Source organism: Mesoplodon bidens (assembly GCF_964165515.1).
Source record: "Mesoplodon bidens genome assembly, chromosome: 16".
Lineage (NCBI taxonomy): Eukaryota > Metazoa > Chordata > Mammalia > Artiodactyla > Ziphiidae > Mesoplodon > Mesoplodon bidens.
In genome coordinates this window covers 41,592,423-41,613,887 of record NC_138173.1, presented here as the reverse complement: position 1 = coordinate 41,613,887, position 21,465 = coordinate 41,592,423, and the positions used below count along the sequence as shown (strand labels likewise).

The 21,465-nt window shown below is 40.3% G+C and overlaps 1 protein-coding gene across 2 annotated transcripts in view; it reads left to right on the top strand.

The window, feature by feature from the left end:
* The first annotated feature begins 528 nt into the window (after positions 1–528).
* The window catches only part of NIPAL2 (NIPA like domain containing 2), a 71,998-nt gene continuing 51,061 nt past the window's right edge, over positions 529–21,465 (top strand). The window contains exons 1-2 of one of the 2 annotated variants that reach the window (XM_081258762.1): positions 529–797; positions 21,076–21,144. In XM_081258762.1, the coding sequence (XP_081114888.1) occupies positions 663–797; positions 21,076–21,144 (204 nt within the window). In that variant the 5' untranslated portion in view covers positions 529–662. The remainder of the gene's footprint in view (positions 798–21,075; positions 21,145–21,465) is intronic. The other variant, XM_081258761.1, reaches the window with a different exon arrangement.

Sequence of the window (21,465 nt, the reverse complement as noted above, 5' to 3'; positions counted from 1 at the left end):
GTCCTCCAGCTACCACTGGAGAGTCCTTCTTTCATTCTAGGAATATTTGCTAAGGCTCTATCAAGTGTTAGCACTGAGATTTAATCTCTCCGATCTTTATTCTCATGTCGATTACAATATTTTCCGGGAACTCGTGACTCTTCCATATGCAAACCATTTAAAAGATACAAGTGAGAAACACTGCATCTGAGATAGAGAGCTGGATTGCCAGGTACAGGCGGAGTGAAGGTGGCTGCTTTGGGTTCGCCAATGTCTCCTTTCACTCCTATTCACTTCGCTAAGTGTTGACTCAGCGCCGCTGGGGCTGGAAGGGCTTTGGTCCCGACAGGTGCGGACCCGGCGCGCAGAGGGGCGCAGCTCTTCTCCCCCTTCGGGCCCGTGAGGCCTCTGCGCACCCGTGCCCGGCGGCGGGACGGTGCGGAGCGAGCCGAGCCGCCCCGGGAGGCCTCAGAGCGTGGGGCTCCCCCGGGAACCTGGCGCCGCGCGGGGGCGGGAGCCAGGTGGCCCCGGCGCGCCCGCCTCGCCCGGGCACCGAGCAGGAAGTGGCTGCGGCGCGGCCCGGGCGCGGCCTCCGCAGGGCGCGCCTCCTTTGTGGCGCCGTGCTGTGCGGCCGGGCCGGTTGGAGGCGGGAGCCCGAGTCCCAGCGCGGGGAGCGAGAGCTAATGGCGGCGCCTGCGCCCGGGGGCCCCGGAGCCGCCGCCTCGGCCGCCCTGGACGAGCTGTCCCGGAACCTCACGTACGGGGCGCTGGGCGCCGGCAATGGCTCCCTGTCGGGCGCTTGGTACCGCCGGAACCAGGTAAGGGCCGGCCGCCCCGCCGCCTGGTGGGGACCGGGGTGGTGCCGCGGCGCCTCCGGCTCCTCGGCCGCTCTCCCGCCGACTCTCAGAAGGACACCGCGCTGTCCAAGTGGGCAGAGCTGACATGATGTTACCACACATTGACTTCACTGCCCCTCGTTTGGGAGAGCGGGAAGCCCTGGTCTGCCCCTCCTGGGCATCGATTCCAGGGAGCGGGTCGCACAGGTCTGCGGTCATGGGCCTCTGGGTCCCCAACCATCCCGCCTCTCCGGCCTGAATCCGCCTTCTTCTCCCGGAATGATTCTAGGAGTGCGGGGCGAATCTCCTCCACCCATATCCGCCCCCCCGCCCGGATCATTTTACAGTTCAAAAAAAATAAGTGACACTCTGTTCTCCGAATCAGAGAACTCGTTAAGGGCCGCCAAATGTCACCTCTGTGCGGAGGCTCTGAGCGTGTGCGTGTGTGTGAGTCCCCAATGTGTCAGCACAGCTCTTCCATTGTGGCAAGAGGATCGCTGATGCTCTCAGCTTGCGATTGCGATTGCGAGACTCCTTTTTCACCGACCCTTTGGGGAAACGTCGAGAGCCTCAACAACGTGCATGTACGCTGGAAATACACGTTTAACAGGATCAAAGAGGATTAGAGCTGCGCATTTATTTGGGGCTTGGTTTAAGATCAGAAAAAAAGCCCTTCCTCTAGCCGTATTTCTGTTCTTTCTAGTGGGTGCAAGTGATCTTGACATGGTCGATTCCAAGCTTCCTTCTGTTTTCATATGGGTGTTGCTTTGTTCTTGTTCTTTAACAAATCAATGGTTCTTTTTATTTTACAACAATATAATTATAAAATATTTGTTGCTGTTGTTCTACATCAAGGGTTTTACCAATAATCAAAGGCCTAGAAGCCTTTTATTCTTGAAAAGTGTTTCGAGTGTTAGTTTCTGAAATGTTAAAATTTTGTTTTCAAAACCAACAAGGAAGATAATTTACTTATATAAAGACAAAATAAGCATGTTCACGTTATTAGTATTCAACAGAGGAGACTATCACTTTGAGTCTGTTTTACCACAAAACATAATAAAATAGAAAAAATGGGGGGCACAGAGCCTATTGGATTCCATTTCTCCTTGCTTCCACCCACAGGAGTTACAAAGACAAGAACTGCTTTTTATGGGAAGTTCTTTGAGCATATCTGTTACACTATGCTTATGCTAGCATATGTTATAAGGCATATTATAATATGCTTATGCTAGAAGCACTCCCAATAAAAGTTTAAGAATGAAACGGTAAATTCTTTTGGTAAAGGAATTAAAGAGTAAATGTGACCTACCGTGGCATCATCCAAAACAGGAGAAAACATTGTTTGCAGAGTGGAAGCCCCTGCAGTCATTAGTTTTCTTTAATGTTTCCTGGAATTCAAGATAATCTTGGCTCTCTGACACCAAACACAGCTTATCATGTGATATAAATGTGAAATTTTAACTTTATGTTTGCAAGGCTTACCTTGTCTTTGACAATATAGATTTGTACAGGTTAGAAAGGGTGTATCCAGGATATGCTAACTGAAACTACCCAGCTGACACCCAAGCATAGCTAGTTTGAGGTAAGACTATATCAGCTTTTCCCATTATTATGCAAACTTAGACTATCTTATAAGATTGTGGTATTTTATCCTGTCAGCGATTGCATTTGCTTTAAAGCAAAAGTAAAAATTGATTTTTAAAAATTCATTCAGCAAACATTTTATTGAGTGCCTCTAGTGCTGGGCAGGCCAGTAGAAATAAAATAGAATCTAATTTTTCTTTTATTTTTGGACACTAACTGAATACAGATGGCTGAAAATGGGAGTGGCTCCAGGAAAACAAAATAAGAGATGAAAGTTTAGGACTCAAAACTAACCTTGATTGCTGGATAGCCAGAGTTTAATAAGTTTTATCACTACGGAAATGTTTGAACAGTGTCTGTTCACTGATAGCCCAGCTTTCTGTGTCTTTCCAAGAGACAACCATCAGATCTGATAAATTAACCTTACTCACAGAAAAAGACCAACTTCCCTGAAGCACATTCAGGTGACAAGGATATTTAACAGTGCCCGCTTAGAATCAGTGTCGTCTAAGGCAAAGATGTGAGTGCTTCTAGAGGAAGAAATCCCAAAACAAGTGGGAAGTAGAAGTTCAGTGGGGAAAATGTTCTAGGGAATCAGGGAAGTGAGGCCTTTGCCCCATCTGCATCTCTTAGGAGTCTACCCATACAAGTATAGATGCAATAAAGTTCTACAAAGGTATTTTCTTTATGTTTCATCCACAAGTTTTCAGTATAAAAAATAATGTTTCTCAGATGGTTATTGAGCTCCGTGCTTTGTACAGATCACTGTGGGATATTCAACATAGTCTTTAGACTCAACCTCTTCCTTCCTTCCTAATGTTATTAGGTACTTGGGGAAACGAGCTATGCGGGTAACTGTAAAACAAGGCAGTATGTTTTAAGTGTCGTGTGAGGAATATAAAGTCCTTTGGGAATCCAGAGCAAGGTGGCTTTTAGCAGGGGCCATCAAGGATGTTTTGAGGAGAGGTAGTGTTTGAGCTGGCCACCTAAAGACAGAGTTTCATTGATGGGAGTCACAGGTGGAAAGCATTCCAAGAAAGGGAAAAGTCTGGAGACCAAGGAGCAGCCCACGCTGTCTGAGCAGGTGCCCTTCTGAACATTTTTGTACCTAGAGTAGAAGTCAGTGGCCATTCTGGTTGCAGTGGAAAACTGATACTGACTGGAAGGTGGAAATACAGTTTCGGGTCTTAGATATTGTCATGGATTGCCGTGAAGGACAACAGGTAAAGAAGTTTGGACTACATCTGGTAGACAGTGGGGAGCCATTGAAGGTTTTTCAAAGAGGGAGTAAAAGGATCAAAGCAAATTAAAGACATTTAAATTAGGGTCAGGGACTTCCGTGGTGGCTCGGTGGTTAAGAATCCACCTGCCAGCGCAGGGGACATGGGTTTGAGCCCTGGTCCGGGAAGATCCCACATGCCACGGAGCAACTAAGCCCGTGCGCCACAACTACCGAGCCTGTGCTCTAGAGCCCGCGAGCCACAACTACTGGAGCCCACGCGCCTAGAGCCCGCGCTCCGACCCCGCTCGCCACAACTAGAGAAAGCCCACGTGCAGCAACGAAGACCCAATGCAGCCAGAAGAAAAAAAAGAAACACACAAATTAGGGTTAGCAGGATGCAGAGGCCTCTAACTGGCTAGCTATGGACCGAATCCAGCCCGTAGATGTATCTTGTGTCACACTGCAGAGAGGTTTAGAAAATGTTTAATACGTTGCCAATGTTTAAAAATGAGTAGATTATATATAAGGTTTCAAGTTTCCATGATCTGTTTAAATATTAGAAGCGCTAGCAACTTGGCCCTCTTTCGCACGTGATAACCGTGAGGGGGAGTTCACTGTGTAGAACAACTGTGCTCCCCACTTAGGCCCCTCTCTTTGCTCTCATCTCTTTTACCTACTCGCCTTGTAGGCACTTAATTTGCAACCAGCACGTTAGAGGCTGTTGTCTAGTTTCTGCTGTCAACTAGCGGAGTTCACGTGGGCGTCACACTGGGCTTCAGTTTTCCTTACTGGTAAAATTAGGCTTAGAATAGAAGATCCCCAGGCTCTTTCATGCTATCTGGTTGAATAAATAAGTGCCAATCCGGCAAGGCTGTAGAGGGAATGGACAGGAAAGGATGAGCGTGGGAATATTGTGAAGGAGGGGTTTTGAGGCTGTTTCTATAAGTTTATCCATGTTGCTAAATATCTAAATTTACAAAGACACTGTCAGAAAGGTTTATTCTGCATAGGGTGAAATGAAACATTTAGATTTTTTAAATGTCCTTTATTTGAACTTTTGATATTCAATGGCTTGAATTTTTAAAGTCAACATATTTAGAGGAAAATTGATACAACTTGGCAGGGAAGAGGCGAATCGAAGAGACATTTGTTATGCATTTACTATGTGACACTTTATAGCTATTATCTCATTGGAGCCCCGAACAACCTCGTAAGGTACATATTATCCTCACTGTTCATATAAGGAAACTTGTGTTAAATAACTTGCCCCCAGATCTTACAGCAAGTAGATTTAACTGCAAAGCTATTTTTATTCCATGCCTGAAGGCCATTGCTTAGAAACTAAGACTTGAAAAGAATGTGGTAGGAGAAAATGAATATGGCTTGTCTCACTGCACTAAAGACAAATCACATTGAGTTTTATATTGCCCTTTTATTGATTTTGCTTTGCTACCGTTTATCTCCTTTCTGCTGGTCGCTGCATCTGATTGCCTCTTAGAGAAAGAAAAGTGCCAAAACTTACGAATAACCAAAGGGCCAGGTAGAGGTTGCTGGTCCTTTCCATTTCCTTCCCAAGAAAAATCCCTTTTTTGTTTTGTTTATACTTACTGCCCTTTCCTTCTTTTTTTTTTTTTTTTTTTTTTTTTTCTTCGGCACGCGGGCCTCTCACTGTTGTGGCCTCTCCCTTTGCGGAGAACAGGCTCCGGACGCACAGGCTCAGTGGCCATGGCTCACGGGCCCAGCCGCTCCGCGGCATGTGGGATGTTCCCAGACCGGGCACGAACCCCTGTCCCCTGCATCGGCAGGCGGACTCTCAACCACTGCACCACCAGGGAAGCCCTCCCTTTTTTTTTTTTTGCCTTCCTTATGTATCCAACATGGCATTTTCCCTTTACCACATTTTCTTCGAGATATATGTATAAGGCAGCAAAAGAAGGAAGGAAGAAAAGGATTACCTCAAAGAAACTGTATCAAAGCTTTTGTAATCATTATCATCATCATCATCCCATGGTCCTTATCAGAGGAACAGACTCTTAATGCTGTTGTGAATTTGTCACACCACGTGTTTGCCTTTAAATCTACCTGCTATCCTCTTTATGGCTTGATTTATATTAACCAGCTATAATATTTGCATTAATGCAATCAGCTAAGTTCAGGCTGTGGGAAACTTCAGTTTACAGGTTTATGTGGCTCGGTTTCTTCAAAAATCATTTTTACAAGGGAAAAAAAAAGGAGAGCAAGGATAGAGGAAGAACCTGTGGATTAAAATACACCTAAAGGACCTATTAGGAAAAAAGACAGCCTTCGTTCACAGTGTTTAGGGATGCACACTTGGGTGATAAAACTATAGAGAAAAGCAAGGAAGTGATTGCCGTGGAGTCAGGCCAGTGTCTCCTTGGGGAAGGGAGGGGAAGGGGTGGGATGAGGCAAAGGGAGGTCTTTGGGTGGGCGCCCAATTTCTCTTTCTTGATCTGGATGCTGTTATGAGGGTATTTGCCTTATAATAATTCATTTTAGTAATTTGTTCATCTATATCATTTTCTTTACAGTTGCCTGTATCTATTATATTCTACAGTTTTAAAATGTTAAAAAATATTAGGATTGCTATGACTGTTCAACTTGCATGTTTTACCCAGATGGTGTGGGAAATGGTATGCCATATTCATTTTGTTTCCTTAGGAGAATTTTTTAAACTTCTTTTTAAAATGTTGGTGATTGTTCAAATTGACATTTGAGAGTTTACCATGGAAAGGATGACATTCCCCTAAGCTATCCTTTTTGTTCAAGGATAGTGTGGTTTAAAAAGCTCAGCCTCTTTACTAGGTGCGTTGGCAATTTTCTTAGTTTCTCCAAATCTTGGCTTTCTCTATTGAAGTGGTAATAATAATAACACTACATACCTTATAAGGTTGATGTAGGAATAAACTAAGATAATGTATATCAAATCGTTAGCAGTTCCAGACACATAGAAAGCACTCAATAAACACTAGCTATTATTAGAAGTATTACAGTCAACCTATATTATAGGAAATGTCATAAAATACATATTTCTAATAATTAATAATTATTGCACTTTTTACAAATGGAAATAAGAGACATCATGTCAGTTATGTGATGGAATTCTGTTTTCTTTCATCTAAAACCACGGATTTCTCTACATCCAGTGCCTTCCTCTCTCCCTTTGATGTTTGCCCCCCCCCTTCACTCTCAAAACACATTCACATTACAGAACACTTCCTGATGGCAGTAATTTCCTAATTGGAACACTTGTTATCTTGAAGTACTAAGGCGAAGATTCCTCCCATGTCTGATGCCACTTTCCAGAATTCAGGGTTGGGGTGGATGGGTGTGTAGCCCTGGGAACAGCTGACAGGTTTGGGTGGTAGTAGTGTGATGATGTCTTCAGACATTGACTATAGTTTAACCACCCAGCAGGACCAGCACCCCAGCTTGGGAAAGCTCATGCAGTGTTAGCGTTAAGGCTTAAATGCTATTTATTTTAGCTTGAGTGTTTTTTGGTTTTTGTTTTCTGAAGGTCCAACGTTCCTCTATTCAGTTTACACCTTTTCTAACCTACCCCACCTGTTCTGTCCAACAGAATTACATTTTACATAAAGTCAGAGCTCTTTGCCGGTCTGTCCTGGTCCACCAGAGTGTCCTAATTGCCTGGAGGCTGGCAGATAACACTCCACTTCCCCTCCACATAATTCTCAGCATGTGCATACCTGTACATTTGCTTCACCTTGTCACTTGCCTGGCCCTTGGTCACTCCCAGCATGGTCTCCTATCATCTTTGGCACCTGTCGGGAGACACGGAGTAAATTACAGGCTCGTGTAAACACAGGCTAGCACATGTTTAGTCATGAGCTCCACACCACCAAATATTGCATTTGTCCTGGCCTGACTCCTTCAGAGACCCACCCTGGCCATGGCAGGTCGTCTTGAGGCCTGCCAACAGCCCCAGCTCTTGTTTCCTAAGCCACCCCCTCACCTTCTCGGCACCTCTCAAATTTTCTCCTTTCGGTAACTTGGACCCCTGGCCTGACTTCTTTAGCTTGCAACGGGAGTCCATCTCTCTTCTGGCTTTTGAACTTGGCTTCCCTACCAAGAATGCTTTGTAAGTTAAGAGGCTTTGGTTTTCGAGTCACAGGAAAGCTAACATTAACTGGCTTAAGTAATAGAGGAAATTCATCAGTCTGGATGACGTGGAAGGCCGGAAGAACTCTGGGTCCACACCAGCCTTGATCCACAGGCTCCAACAGCATGGCAAATGCTCGGGTTCTCACTCTCCTCTTCAACTTCTGTTCCTCAGGGCTTTTGTTTCCACTTTTTGCAGGCTCACCCTCCAGCCTACATTCTCCCTTTCACTTCCAGGAAGGAAAAAGCTTGACTTTCTCCAACACTGAAAATACATCGGCTTTAGTCTGCCTGGACAAGGTGGGTATCCACTGGCAAAGGCAGTGTTCCTTGCTTCGTCTCAATCTTGCCTCTACCTGCTTAGCGATTTCTTTACCATCAGCAATCTTCTCTTCAGTCGGTAGGGATCTCCTAAAAGCTTAGTGGATTTAGGTGGAATAGTGTGGTATGTGAGTGCAATGTTGTATGGAGTCCTAGAAGCCATGTCAGCATTGCTGGTATGTCATTCAAGCTTGAGGAGAATCCCGTGAATCCTGGGGGCTCTTTCTGTCTTCTTCAGCCTTTGGACTTGCAGGGCTCTGGCTGTTCTGGGGCTGTTTGGGAGACAGCAGCACTATGTTCCCTCTCGTCACAGCCCACAGTACTCTTGATCAGCTAATCGACAGTGAGGGCCCAAAATGCAACCAACATTCCACGCAATAAAAATCACAAGCGGAGCGTCATTCTCACCAGAACGGTGTTGGGTAGTGATATCAAAGCAATCGGAAAACATGGACTGTGTCCTCAGACTGTAGCCATACATATGTGTGTGATATACATAAATTATATCACGTGTACATTACACAATGTACAATGTGTATGTGTGAAAGTGAGATAGAGAGACAGAGAGAGAGACTGCTTTTGAAATACTTGAAAAACAACACTTGAAGGACTGGTGTGAAGCTACCCTTGCTTATATAATCTGATGGATTGCTTCCATTGTGCTTCCAGGACTAACATAGTACAGTTATGTAATTGTAAATAAAGAGAGCCAAAGCAGAAGAGGAAATAGTGTGATGTACCTTTGGATATGGCTGCCTGAGTCACAGCAGTGGAGAAATGAGTGATTGTTTGTGAACAAGGTACGAGCAGACCTCATGTTACAAGCAGCTGCCACAGCCATAAAATAGAGAATAATTTTGAATTACATGTACAGCATTTTATTAGTCTTTTGAACTATACTTGCAGACCCAAATCACAGTCACCATCAATGAGTCCTATGGGTATCATATGTGGGATGATCATAAAGTATCTTGGAACCTGCCTGCTGGACCAGTGGGATGTGAGAATTTTGCCAGGAATGGGGGAAATTATCTTGGCTATGAGGACTGACCCTTTAGAGGCAATGAAGAGTCCAAGTCACAGTGTCCCAGAGGAGAAAATTTGAACTTGATTCCTGCCTTGATGTCAGAAAGATCTGGTCTGGTGGGTGGCCTGGCAGATGCGTGTCAGTGAGTGGCAATGTCATGATCCCTCCCCCACATTGAGGCACAAACTCACCCAGTGGCTGGGGCCTGACATAGACAATAGAGTTTAGTCTCCAGGAGGATGGAGCTGGCAAAATACAGCCAGAGTTCAAGGCAGGCATTGCTCTCAAAACAGACATGTACTCTTGAAACCTAAGCAGGTGTTGGGGAAAGAGCTGTCATTCAGTGAGCTCCCAAGTTTCCAACTTTAGGGTAGGAAGCTTCTCGTAAACCCTGGGCTGGCCCTGCAAAAGACAGCCTGCAGTCCTGCTTCTTTGGAAACAAAAGATGACAGATTTTTTAAATTATTAGTATGAATATGTTCTTGAAAAATTTGAAAGTAATGGGACCTCATCTTGATCTGGATGCAAACAATAGCATTCTTTGTGTTCAGCATGTCTGTCCTTGTTTCAAAGATTCGCCTTTCCAATGTTAAACGGGGTTGATTTGTTTTGTAATAGAACCAAGTTTAAGATTTCCTTAAGTGATATCACACCTTCCTTGACTATTGTTGCTCTCCTTTTAACAAAGTGTTAAAAGCCCCCCAAGGATGTCTTATTAAAGTTTGCCCATAAATTTGTTCTGCTGCAACTTAAATTTCTCAAAAGCAAAAAAACATGGTGGCTTCTTAGTAAGCTTAGTAAGGCTTATCCTTAATGGAGTTCAGTTTTTTAAAATAATGAATGTACAGTTATGTAAGTAAATGTGTTCCCGAGTAAAAGACAAAATGTAATAGTGCTTAATTGTATGGAAAGGCAATATGTTGGGCTTTTCTGCCTAGGTTTTAAGGCTGATTAAAAATTGGCATGGGACAGCTTGTGGAACGGCAACGATACACTGTGGTATGTAACCCTGACCTTTTCTGTTGGCTCTAAATCACCAGATTTGGATCCAGTGTCATGAGAGTTTCTCAGGATAGAAAGGCAATAACCGTATAACATACAAAAACCAAGATAACAAATTAAAAATCTGTTCCTGACTGAAATTTTTTCTTTCTTCTTTTTTCACGTATGGGATTATAGTTTTAACTTAGTTTGGGTTAGTATTGCAGACAATGCAATTATCTACAAGGGCAAAGGAGATTAGTGGTAAGAATAGTCCAACCCATTCAGTAATCTAAAAAGCATTTCATATTTCAGGTTGCCTCCAATGTTTGCTGCGATGAATATGAATATTGGTCCTCTATGGCCCTGTTGTAATTAACTCTCCACATTTCCCCTACTTCTTCTCTGAGATCCCGAAGTGTCTCCTAATTGGTTTTCCTGTTCCCTGTCTTGCTCCCTCCTAGTCCATCCTCCATACTGTAGCCAGGATGAGTCTTCTAAAAGTCACGGCTGGATCTAACATTCTCTGGTTTAGAGTCCTGCGTGTTGTAGCACCACCAGCAGATCCATGGCATGAAAAGGCTCCTGCCTGCCTCTCCAGTCCAGCTATACTGGAGTCGTGCAGATGTGATTAAGTTAAAGATCTTGAGGAGGGATGATTATCCTGGATTATCTGGATGGACCCTAAATGCCATCACATGTATCTTTTTATAAGAGGAAGACCCAGGGAGATTTCATATGGAAGAGGAAGGCAATGTGGCCACAGAGACAGAGATTAGAGTGATATAACCATAATCCAAGGATATGTCAGCAGCCACCAGAAACTGGGGGAGGCAAGGAATGGATTCTCCCTTAAAGCCTCTAGAGAGAGTGTGGCCCTGCCATTTTTTTTTCTTTAATCCTTGAAATAAAAATTTTAATGACTGAAATTAATAACTAAACAGATTAGGTAAACAGTAAGTTGGAAACAGCAGAAGAGCCTTATATCACAGCATAGGCAAACATGTTCCAGTCTGTGCACCTATATGCAAAATGTTATTTTAAAGTAAGCCTTCTAGAAAAAAATGTAGGAAGTTTTCTCATGACCTTTTAACCCAGATATAAAGGGTACCACACATAAAGTTAAGGATCAATAAGTTTACTTCATCAATAGAGTATATTTAAGTCCGTTTATTGCTTAAAAGTTTCTATGCAAAAAGAGACAAGACACAGAGTGAGAAAAGTTGTATGGAATGCATATATTCAAAAAGAAATCATATTGGGGATAAAGTACTCTTACACATCAAGTACAAAAAGACTGCCACCATAAATTAAAAATTGGACAGTCTGGAAAAACATTTAATGAAACAAGAGAGCCAAGTGGTTTATAAGATTATCTGAAGGTTCAACATCATTCGTCATTATAAAAATGGAATTTAAACCGTAATGAGATGTGAGGTTCTCCAGAATAGCTAAACTTAAAAAAAATTACAATACAAGATACCAAGTGTTGGAGGGGGAGAGAGGCACCTGGAAATGTTATTTACTACTATATAACATTTTGGAAAAATCTTTGTGAGTAATTATAAAACCCAGACATATGCATACCCTATGAACTAGCAACTGAACTTCTTGGTATGTGGGCCCTGCCATCTTGATTTCACCCCAGTGAAATTGATTTTGGGCTTCTGGGCTCCAGAACTGTGAGAGAATAAATTTCTGTTGTTTTAAGCCACCAGGTTTGTGCTAATTTGTTACAGCAGTCACAGGAAGCTAACATACTCTCCAACCTAGGCAGATTTGTACTTTGTCCCTTCTGTTCCCATGGGTTCTACAGAACATACCTCTATTATAGATGTCACAGGTGATAGTCTGTTATTGGTCGCTTTTTCTACCTCTTCTGAGCTTATCGAGGATACTTTGCATCCTTAGTTCCTGAAATAGGACCTAATATTTAGCAGTTACTAAATAAATACCAAATGGGTGCATGACTGAGTGAATAGCTTCTGGTGTGGGCTTCGAGTTGTCTGTCTCCCGTATCTACCATCTTCTCTCTGATCACTTCCATTTCATGTCCTTTTCCTCCACCTTCTGTGTTTTTCCCAAGCAGTGTCTACCTGTGGTTTTCAGCTGTACAGTGGTTTTATTTTTCTACTTAATCTCTTTTCTTGGTTCAGCCAGCTTCCTTTTTATTTCTTGCTTTTATTTCTTTCCTTGTTATCATCTCCTCTTTTAACTCTTTTTCAATGAATCCATATTCTCTTTAATTTCATTGAGTCTATAAAGCAGAATTTTTTAACTTCTTAATTTGAAAATTTTCCAACCTATAGATAATCAAGAAGAATAATACAGTAAACGCCATATGTCCTTCACGTGGAGATTCACCAGTTGTTAACATTGTGAAATATTTGTTCTCTCTCTCTCTCTCCCTCTGTTTTTTTTTGTTTTTTTTAATTTATTTTTTATTGAAGTATAGTTGAATTACAATGTAGTGTTAATTACTGCTGTACAGCAAAGTGACTCAGTTATACATATATATACATTCTTTTTCATAGTCTCTTCCATCATGGTTTATCACAGGATATTGAGTATATTTCCCCAAGGTCCTAGTGCTATACAGTAGAACCTTGCTATTTATCTATTCTACATATACTGGTTTGCATCTGCTAATCCCAAACTCCCACCCCTAACCTCTCCCACCCCCCCTTGTTAACAATGTTTTAAGTTTCTTTGCATGAATTTTCTAAGCATATACAATTTTACATATGTTTTTTATTTTATATTGTCATGTATCATTTGAAAGTAAGTTGCACACATTATGAGTCTTCACTCCTAGAAACTGAAGGATGTATCGCCAAGATTCTTGATGTCCTCCTATCCCCTCCCAACTTTCTGGAAGTAGATTTGTGTCTACCTGTTTACTAGGTGCAAATAAAAAACAACCCCAGCTCATTCCTAAGAGTTTCCTGTGAGATGAAGTGACCTGAATGTTCATTTCTCAGGTATATAATTCCCTTTCAGGTTCAGGCTCTTAGGATCATTCCTGCAGTGATTAGTTGACCTAAATCACTTAACCTATGGTATTTCTGGTATTCGAAACTGGATCGCTCACATCCATGTTCAGGGATATTTTACTGCCTGGAACAGGAGGTAGCATTATTCTAGTTGTGAGTTGAATATGACTATTACAGTGTTCAAGACTAGCTCTGAATCTATGGTTCTTTTGAACCATGTGCTAGCTCCACTGGGTCTGATTCCAGATTTATGTTTTGAAGGCAGAGCCTGGAATATGGTTGAGTTCTAAGCCAGAACTGGGATAGACTGTGACCAATTCCACACATCCCTGTTATCGTATCCCATTGCCATCTGGCCAAACTGCCCCACCCATGGATTATAGGTCAATAACTTTATGTGAAATGTCTAAAGAACATTCTGGCACCAAAAAGTAGGAGATAAGATTGTTATTCCAAATAAAACAAAAACATCCTTAGTACTCATTAGTGCTGATATTTTGAACCTCATTCTCCATAAATTGTTTGCTGTGGCTCCCACCATCTATTTGTCAAGCCATCCTGGAAAAGCCAGAAATTGAGCTACAGTACTGACAGGAGTGAGCACGGCAAAAATTAAGGCCATCTTTCTGTGTCTCTGGTCTGTACTTCTAGCTGCACTGTTAAGATGTGGAGCAACCTTTCCTTCTAACTATTATCTTTGCTTTATTTTATTTGCACTGAGAAAAAGAAACAGATCCTGCTAATTTTAAAACTGTCGTAAATTGGCGTAGACTAGCCAGATGGTTACGTATTGCAGTCTGTGAAGAAATGGTGATTCAGACATGAGCTGGGTGCCTTGGGGCCAGAATTTGCCTGGTGTCTATCTAGCTCTGTGACTTTGCACAAGTCACTTTCCTTCTCTGGCCCTCTGTTCTCTTTCCTGACCACCAGTCTCCAGATCAACAGGGAGGGGGGGAATAAGAGGGCGGGGGAGAGAGAAGCTCTGAGTTTCCACTAATTCTAATATGCTAGAAGTCAGATAACACTCTGAATAAAGTAATGAAGTAAACTAGATATCTTTAATTTAAATGGCAAGTTTATAAGGGCTGCTCACTGTATGCAAATGACACTTCTGATTGCAGGTGAGGATCTTGTAGTCATTAAAGCACATTTACCAGAGCCTCTAACTGGAAACAGCATTTAGTAATGCTTGCCTCAGTCACTCTGTGTCCTTGAAGGTAATTAAACCACCTTTTTTAAGAAACATTGCAAATTTGAACCTTCCCTCCCCAGCAATTCGGGACATTAATGAGGATTTACTGAATTACTACTCTTTACAGGTATGTGTCAAATGAATTTAATGAGCATTCAATTAACCTTGGATAGTTAGGTAAATTTTCAGAAAAACAAAGAATAAGATATACCAGTTTATAACGCGTACTGGCGTACTTCCGAGATATTGCACGTTCAGTTCCAGACCACCGCAATAAAGCAAGTATCACAACAAAGTGAGTCACATGAATATTTTGGTTTCCCAGTGCATGTAAAAGTTACATTTACACTTACAGTAGTCTGTTAAATGTGCAATTATATTGCATATTGCATCATGTCTAAAAAAACAATGTATATTGATTAAAAGACACTCTATTGCTAAGAAATGCTAACCATCATCTGAGCCTTCAATGTGTCATAATCTTTTTGCAATAGTACCGGCAAAGGTCACTGATCACAGATCACCGTAACAAATACTGTCATAATGAAAAAGTTTGAAATATTGCAAGAACTACCAAAATGTGACACAGAGACACAAAGTGAGCAAATGCTGTTGGAAAAATGACGCTGATAGACTTGCTTGATGTAGGGTTGCCACAAACCTTCAATTTGTATAAAATGCAGTATCTGCAAGGTGCAATAAAGTGAAGCACAAGAAAATGAGGTATGTCCCTATTAGCAGGAAACTGTTTCTGACACCTGCTTTATACCTATATAGTTCTGATTTTTTAGTATATATGAGTGCACTAGATTTTAAAAGTCAGGGGCTTCCCTGGTGGCACAGTAGTTAAGAATCCGCCTGACAATGCAGGGGACACGGTTTCGAGCCCTGGTCCGCGAAGATCCCACATGCCGCAGAGCATCTAAGCCTGCGCCACAACTACTGAGCCTGTGTTCTAGAGCCCTCGAGCCACAACTACTGAGCCCGCATGCTGCAACTACTGAAGCCTACGTGCCTGGAGCCCGTGCTCTGCAACAAGAGAAGCCACTGCAATGAAGATTAGCCCCCACTCGCCGCAACTAGAGAAAGCGCACACGCAGACCCAACGCAGCAAAAAAAAAAAAAAAAAAAGTCAACAGGCAACTTTCTTTTATTTATTTATTTTTGGCTGTGTTGGGTGTTTGTTGCTGCGTGCGGGCTTTCTCTAGTTGCGGCGAGCAGGGGCTACTCTTCATTGCGGTGCATGGGCTTCTTATTGAGGTGGCTTCTCTTGTTGTGGAGCATGGGCTCTGGGCTCAGAGGCTTCAGTAGTTGTAGCAGGCGAGCTCAGTAGTTGTGGCTCACAGGCTCTAGAGCGCAGGCTGAGCAGTTGTGGCACACAGGCTTAGTTGCTCTGCGGCATGTGGGATCTTCCCAGACCAGGGCTCGAACCCGTGTCCCTTGCACTGGCAGGTGGAATCTTAACCACTGTGCCACCAGGGAAGCCCCAGAAGGCAGCTTTCTATTGCACACTAGTGGACACTTAATTGTTGAAATCTGAATTCTGGGACAAGCTTGTTCTCTCACAAAACAGAGTGTTTGCTGTATTCAAACCCCAGTTGATTATGAAATACTGTTTGTCACCTTCCTAGGGCCAAAGGTCAAAATTTACTATTTCTAGACAGTGTATAATCAATCTGAGACTATTTCAGTTCAAGTAGCATTTAATAAACAACTTCTCTGTGCCAAAGGCCTCTACTAGTCATTAGGGTTACAAAGATGAGTTGATAAGTCATAGCTCTGCCCTCAAGGAGTTTATAGTCTAGAGGGGAAATGCACTTGTAAAACATAATTATAGTACAGTTTAATATATGTACTGATAGGCATGTATAAAGACTCAATTCAAAGGGAGGCCAGAAAAGCTAAACTTGAAGATAGATCTGAGGAAATTATCCATAACTCAGTACAAAGAGATAAAGAGTTGGAAAATATGAGAGCTATTTTAGGAAACAAGAATTAAAAAGTCCAACATACTTGTAAGGGGAGTTCCACGTGGAGAGAATAGAGAGAACCACAGATGTTGGATTGTAGTTGTGTAAGATGCTAACATCAAGGGGAGGACTGGGGGAAGAGTGCATAGACCTACCTGGACATTTCTTTGCAACCTACTGTGAGTCCATAATTATTTCAAAATTAAAAACATTTAACAGTAATTACTGAAAGACTATAAATAAGATGTGTAACTTCCTAGCCAGAAGAGTAGGGGAAAGAAAAGAATAAAGAAAACTCAATCATTTCAACAGGATTCAGGAAAAGAGAAATTAGAAGGCAAAGAAAAAGCAAGATAACTACAAACACAAAAAAGATAGAAATAAAGGAGAATATATTTATAATCACAATAAACAAAATGGACTAACCTCCCCATCTGACACAAAGTCTCAGGATTTTTTTAATCTAGTTATTTTCTATATATAAGAGACTTGACTAAAATATGATGCAGAAATGTTAAAGTGATGTGGAAAGTAGCAAATATCAAAAGAAAACAGCTACAGTAATATCAGCTAAAATAGATTTTAAAGAAAAATCCTAATGATAAAAGGAAAAATTACGGGGGGTGGTGGTGGTGGTGTGATGAACTGGGAGATTGGGATTGACATGTGTACACTGATGTGTATAAAATGGATGACTAATAAGAAAAAATAAATAAAAAATAAACATAAGTAAATAAATAAATACAAATAAAATTTAAAAAAAGGAACCATTAGCTGGGAAGATAAAACAATCCTGATCCTGTATACACCTAGGACTATAGTCTTAAGATATATAAATACATGTTTGAGTAGATTTTTAACATAGCTCCCTAGGCAATTGATAGACAAAGCAATCCAAAATTTAGTAAGTATATCAAAGATTTGAACAATGACTTAATGGAGATAGATAGATGAATGGATAGATAGATAGATAGGAAGGATATATAAAATGTATTAACTCAACTTTTAAATACTTTATTTTCAAACATACATGGAACACTTATAAACTTGACCTTACACCAGCAGGTCACAAAACAAATTCCAATTTACACTGTATAATAGGTCAAAAACAAATGTTAATATACACACAGTGTATTTTCTGCCCACAACTCAGTAAAATTAGAAATTAGTAATAAAGTGATAATCAACACCCCATTCATTTAGAAATATTAAAAAACACATCTCTGAATAATATAAGGCTCAGATAAAAATGATGAGATAATCAGAAAATATTTAGAACTAAATGCAAATGAAAACTGTACATGCCAAAACTGTGCGGGCAGCTAAAACAGAGGGTGTACTTAGAGGGAAATGTAAAGCCCTATTTGCATGATAGAAAGAAACAGAAAAAGCTAATGAGTTAAGAGTCCAACCGAAGAAGATGTAAAAAAGAAAAGCTGAGTAAACAAAATAGATAATAAAAATTAATCGAGGAAAGAAAGAAATATATTTGTATCAACTTCAGAAAAAAAAGTCACATCTCTGGGAGGAAGAAGAGACTGAAATAGAGCTAGTTACATTTGTAACATTTTATTTCTTTGGGCAAAAAAAAAAGATGTAAATGCTTTGTGTTTTTAAAATTAATTTTGTATAACAACTTATTGAAATATAATTCACATATCATATAATCCACTCATTTAAACTGTACAATTCACTGAGTTGTACAATCATTACCTCCAGCCTTTAGCTGTCATATGAACAATACTGGTATGTAAATTTGTGTACAAGTTTTTGTGTGGATATATGTTTTCGTTTCTCTTGGATATATACCTTGGCATGGAATTGCTGAGTCAAATGGAAGTTCCATGCTTATGTTTTTGAAGAACTTCCAGACTGTTTTCCAAAGTGGTTACACTATTATATATTTCCATGAGCAGTGTTTGAGGGTTCTGATTTATCTACATCCTTACTAACACTTGTTATTATCTGACTTTTTGATTATAGCTATATTATTTGGTATGAAGTGGTATATCACTGTGGTTTGGGTTTGCAATCCCTGATGACTAGTGATGTTGAACATCTTTTCAATATACTTGTTAGCCATTTGTCTTCTTTGGAGAAATGTCTATTCAGATCCTTTGCCCATTTTTAATTGGGTCATTTGTCTTTTTATTATTGCGTTGTAAGTGTTCTTTATATAGTCTAGGTATAAGTCCCTTGTCAGATATATGATTTCCAAATATTTTCTCCCATTTTGTGGATTATCCTTTCACTTTCCTTGATAGTGTCCTTTGAAACAGAAAGTTTTTTAATATTGATGAGGTCCAATTATTTTTTCTTTGTTGCTTACACTTTTGATGTCTTATCTATGGGAATCCATGGCCAAATCCAAGGTCACAAAGATCTACCCTTATGTTTTCTTCTGAGAATTTTATAGTTTTGGCTCCTACATTTAGGTCTTTTGGTTAATTTTGAGTTAATTTTTGTATATGTTATGAGATCAGCAGCTGTACCATTTTACATCCCCACCAACAATGAACTAGTGTTTCAATTTCTCCACATCCTTACCAACACTTGTTATTTTCGTTTTTTTTTTAATTGTAGCTCTCCTAATGGGTGTGAAGTGGTAGCTTATTGTGGTTTTGATTTGCATTTCCCTAATGATTAGTGCTATTGAGCATCTTTTCATGTGCCTATTGGCCATTTATATATCTTCTTTGAAGAAAAGTCTATTTGAGTTCTTTGACCATTTTTCAGTTGCATTGTTTATTTTTTTGTTGTTGAGTTGTAGGGGTTCTTGATATATTCTAGATATCAATCTTTATCAGATATATGATTTGCAAATATTTTCTCCCATTGTGTGGGTTGCCTTTCACTCTGCTAATAGTGTCCTTTGGTGCACAAAAGATTTTAATCTTGATAAAGTCCAGCTTATCTATTTTTTCTTCTGTTGCCTGTGCTTTTCATGTCGTATCCAAGAAATCATTGTGAAATCCTGCTAACCAATTTCTAAGCACTTGGCCTGGTGGTGTTTGAACTACTCAGTGAATCATTTAAAGAATTTTGAAGTAACTTATTTCTATTCAACAATTTACTTTTATAATTATAGAAGATTTCATAATTATCCATTCAATCCCAAACTTCTTCTGAATTTTTATTTTCCTGATTACTGCCAAATGCAGTCAATTGTAAATCGAAAGCATGGAAATAGCACATTATATTATGATACAATTGTTCCCCATGAGGAATAGTGATCAAAATTATTGCCAACTGCTTTTATTAGGAAAAGAAAATTCTTAACTGATTAAAGACTATGGATATTATATGTCAACTATTAAATGGGTTTTCAACTTTTCTGCTTCATTTTTTAGAAATACTGAATTTCACTTCAGCACATATAATGAAGTTCTAAAACTTCAAAGACATTTTGCATTCTGAAAAGGGTTCTTGTGGTTGTAATGTTCATTTGAAATTCAAATAACTCCTTGGAATTTGAGGCTAGCTAGAAGTTATGTACTGTAGAAGAAGAAGGGGGAAGAGCCCTTCTATCATTGCTAATTTTTACTGCTAGAAGATATTACATCTTTGTACCTAGATAGGAACAGAATATGCATCTTTTGAAGTCATCAAATAATACATATGCTATCTATAGTAAAGATCTTGGGCAATGTGTCAGAACTAATTTTTTAAACGCTGTAGTTCTTGTTTTAAACCACTCTATACTTTCTCAAGCAAGTATTTTTTAAACCCCTCATTTTGTATAGTAGATGATGTAGAAAACCCAATGGAAGTCTTAGACATGATTCCCTTCCCTCAGAGAATTTGCTGTCTATGTATAGAGCCTAATGATACAACTGACAATATAAAAGAAGAAATAGGGATGTTCACCATTTAGAGTCTGAGAAAGTAAAGATGTGCTGTGGTGTCTGAGAAGGTCGTAAGGAGGTAGAGCTCCGATGGCCAGGAGGGTGAGGTCTGATTGAAATGGGCTGAGAAAAGAAGATACTCTGTCTGGGTGAGAGGAATGACATGAGAAAAAGTATGACATCTGACTGGAGAAGTCAGGAGCCAGGTACCCAAGGTAGAGGGAGCACATTAAAGTGTGCTGTGGACAATTGGATGGTCAGGATGAGGACCGACTATGGGGAGCTGGTACAGTAGTTTTGTATTTAATATAGTTGGCTGTAGAGAGACATTGTGGGTTCTTGACCAGCAGAGTGGTGAGAAAATTTAGTCTGTCTCCAGTGAGGTTCATAGCAGTTTAGAGATAAAGGGATTTTTGGAAACATCTTATCCAACATCCCCTGTTTACTGAGGCTGGGGAGCTGAAATAACTTACTCAGTGTCGCCCATTAGAAAATAGCAGATCTGAATCTCAGGTTCATCCTTTAACCCCAAAGCCAATGATCTTTCTTTCATACCGCAGTCTTCCAGAATATCTTAAGAGAAAGAAGAGAGGGAGAACAGAAATAATTATATAGTCCATACTTGAGGCAATGAACACCCCAATCAGAGAGGTTGCTGAGGAAATTGGCAGACAGGATAAATAGAAGCATCTTAGTGGGAAAAAGTCAGAACCTGATGACTTTATTTTAGTGAATGAAGCACATATCTAGGGAATTCAGTAAAGGACTGAACTAGTTATAAAAAATAATATTTGACTAAAGTGAAAAATTAATCCTAATAAAACCATTATTCATATTCCAAATGACCCTGGCAAATGGGTGCTAAGTAAATATTTGCTGAATTAATGAACAAATGAATGAATATATCAACTTAAATTTTCATAATTTTTTTGGTAAATGTCTTACAAGTACTACTTAAAGTACCATTTAAAAAATTTTTCTTTTATAGATTCACCTTTTTGGAGTTTTGCTGGCCATTTTAGGAAACTTGGTAATCAGCATTTCCCTAAATATTCAGGTAAGAAGAAGCTTATTTTTCTAACTCTGTAGTTTGATCCAGGGACACATTATGACTTCAGTGAGCCTCAGGCACTTTTGCCTTCTTGGACTGCCTCCTCCATTAAAGAAAGTATATCTTATGACCTCATTGATATAAAGACAAATATAATCCAGGCTAGACTGTGTCCATCTTTTTTCGTCTTCTGATTTTAAAAGAAGTTAAATGTTTTGTGAGCCTCTTAATAGTATTGTGTACCCCAGACCAGGCACCTGTGAATTTGTATCACGCTTAAAAAGATGTTCATATCTTGGCATAAGCCAAGATTTATTTTAATGTTCT